Below are 1,341 nucleotides of genomic sequence, written 5' to 3' on the forward strand. Positions count from 1 at the left end.
AATCGGTTACCGGTCAAACCGGACCGGTTGCCACCGGTTAGGTTAACCTTGGTCGTCCGTCGAGTATCCATCCAACCTGCCTGGACCGCGTCCACAAGAACCTTCATCAATTTAGCTCTTCGCTTCCCCCGGCAACTCCAGGTCTCCAGCCCATAGACCCATTCCACGCGGCGACTCACCGATCCACCACCCTCCTCTCCGCTCCCCTCGCTAATAACCCGACGAAAAATCCCCCCACCCATCGCACACGCACACGCTCGCCCGATCTGTCCCCAACCTCTCTTCTTCCCCAAACCCCGCCTCTCCCCCTCCCGCACCCAGATCGGAATCCCGGGGCTCTCGATCCGGCATCCATGGCGCTGGAGTGGGTGGTGCTGGGCTACGCGGCGGGCGCGGAGGCGGTCATGCTGCTGCTGCTGACGCTCCCGGGCCTCGACGGCCTCCGCCGGGGCATGGTCTCCGTGGTGCGGGGCGCGCTCAAGCCGATGATGTCGGTGGTGCCCTTCTGCCTCTTCCTGCTCATGGACATCTACTGGAAGTACGAGACGCGCCCCACCTGCGACGACGAGCACGCCTGCACCCCCTCCGAGCACCTCCGCCACCAGAAGTCCATCATGAAGTCGCAGCGGAACGCGCTCCTCATCGCCGCCGCGCTGCTCCTCTACTGGGTCCTCTTCTCCGTCACCCAGCTCGTCGTCAGGCTCGACCAGATGCAGCAGCGCGTCGACAAGCTCAAGAAGCGCGACGACTGATCCGTTCCCGCTGCCGCATCCCGTCTCATCCGGTGGTCTCCTGGCTCTTCATTCCTCCTCTTCGTGTGTTTCTGTTACTAGAGGGCACAGTTTATCATGCCTGGGTTGGTTCCTGCTTTGTTTTGTAGCGTGAATGCTTTGAGATCTCAATCGGAACATGAGAGAGCATGGTGCTAGTTTCTGCTGCAGTTCGTAATCTGAGTAAATTGCCTTGCATCTATGACATAAACGAGTTAGAATAATTCTCTTGGGCGGAAATGTTAATTGCTTCAGGTTGATTGTGTGATCATAACCAACTTGTTTACCCATGAATTAGTGTTTATATATTGGAGCTTCCTAGTGATTCGACTTGCATGTTTGAGAAATTCAGCTCAGAGGAAATATGATTGGTTGCGGCTGGTAGCTGTATTATCATGGTGATCACTTGAATTTTTTTGAGGCGTTAATATCTTGTTGTATGTAGAGAAATGGATTTCTAGTTACTCGTAATGTCGAGTACCTGAGTGTTTTTCAGTCTAGGGGTTAGAATTCCTATATCCAGTTTGCGTGTGCTTGGGAAGTTGCTACCTAGGATTGGAAATTCATCTGA

General features: G+C 54.6%; 1 protein-coding gene across 1 annotated transcript; it reads left to right on the forward strand.

Annotated features, from left to right (window-relative positions):
• The first annotated feature begins 229 nt into the window (after positions 1 to 229).
• On the forward strand, positions 230 to 1,092 carry LOC120640988. Its single transcript, XM_039916933.1, has one exon. The coding sequence runs from the start codon at positions 354 to 356 to the stop codon at positions 750 to 752; it is 399 nt and encodes a 132-aa protein (XP_039772867.1). The 5' UTR covers positions 230 to 353; the 3' UTR covers positions 753 to 1,092.
• Positions 1,093 to 1,341: the final 249 nt, after the last annotated feature.

Source organism: Panicum virgatum, chromosome 1K (assembly GCF_016808335.1).
Source record: "Panicum virgatum strain AP13 chromosome 1K, P.virgatum_v5, whole genome shotgun sequence".
In the NCBI taxonomy this organism is placed as follows: domain Eukaryota; kingdom Viridiplantae; phylum Streptophyta; class Magnoliopsida; order Poales; family Poaceae; genus Panicum; species Panicum virgatum.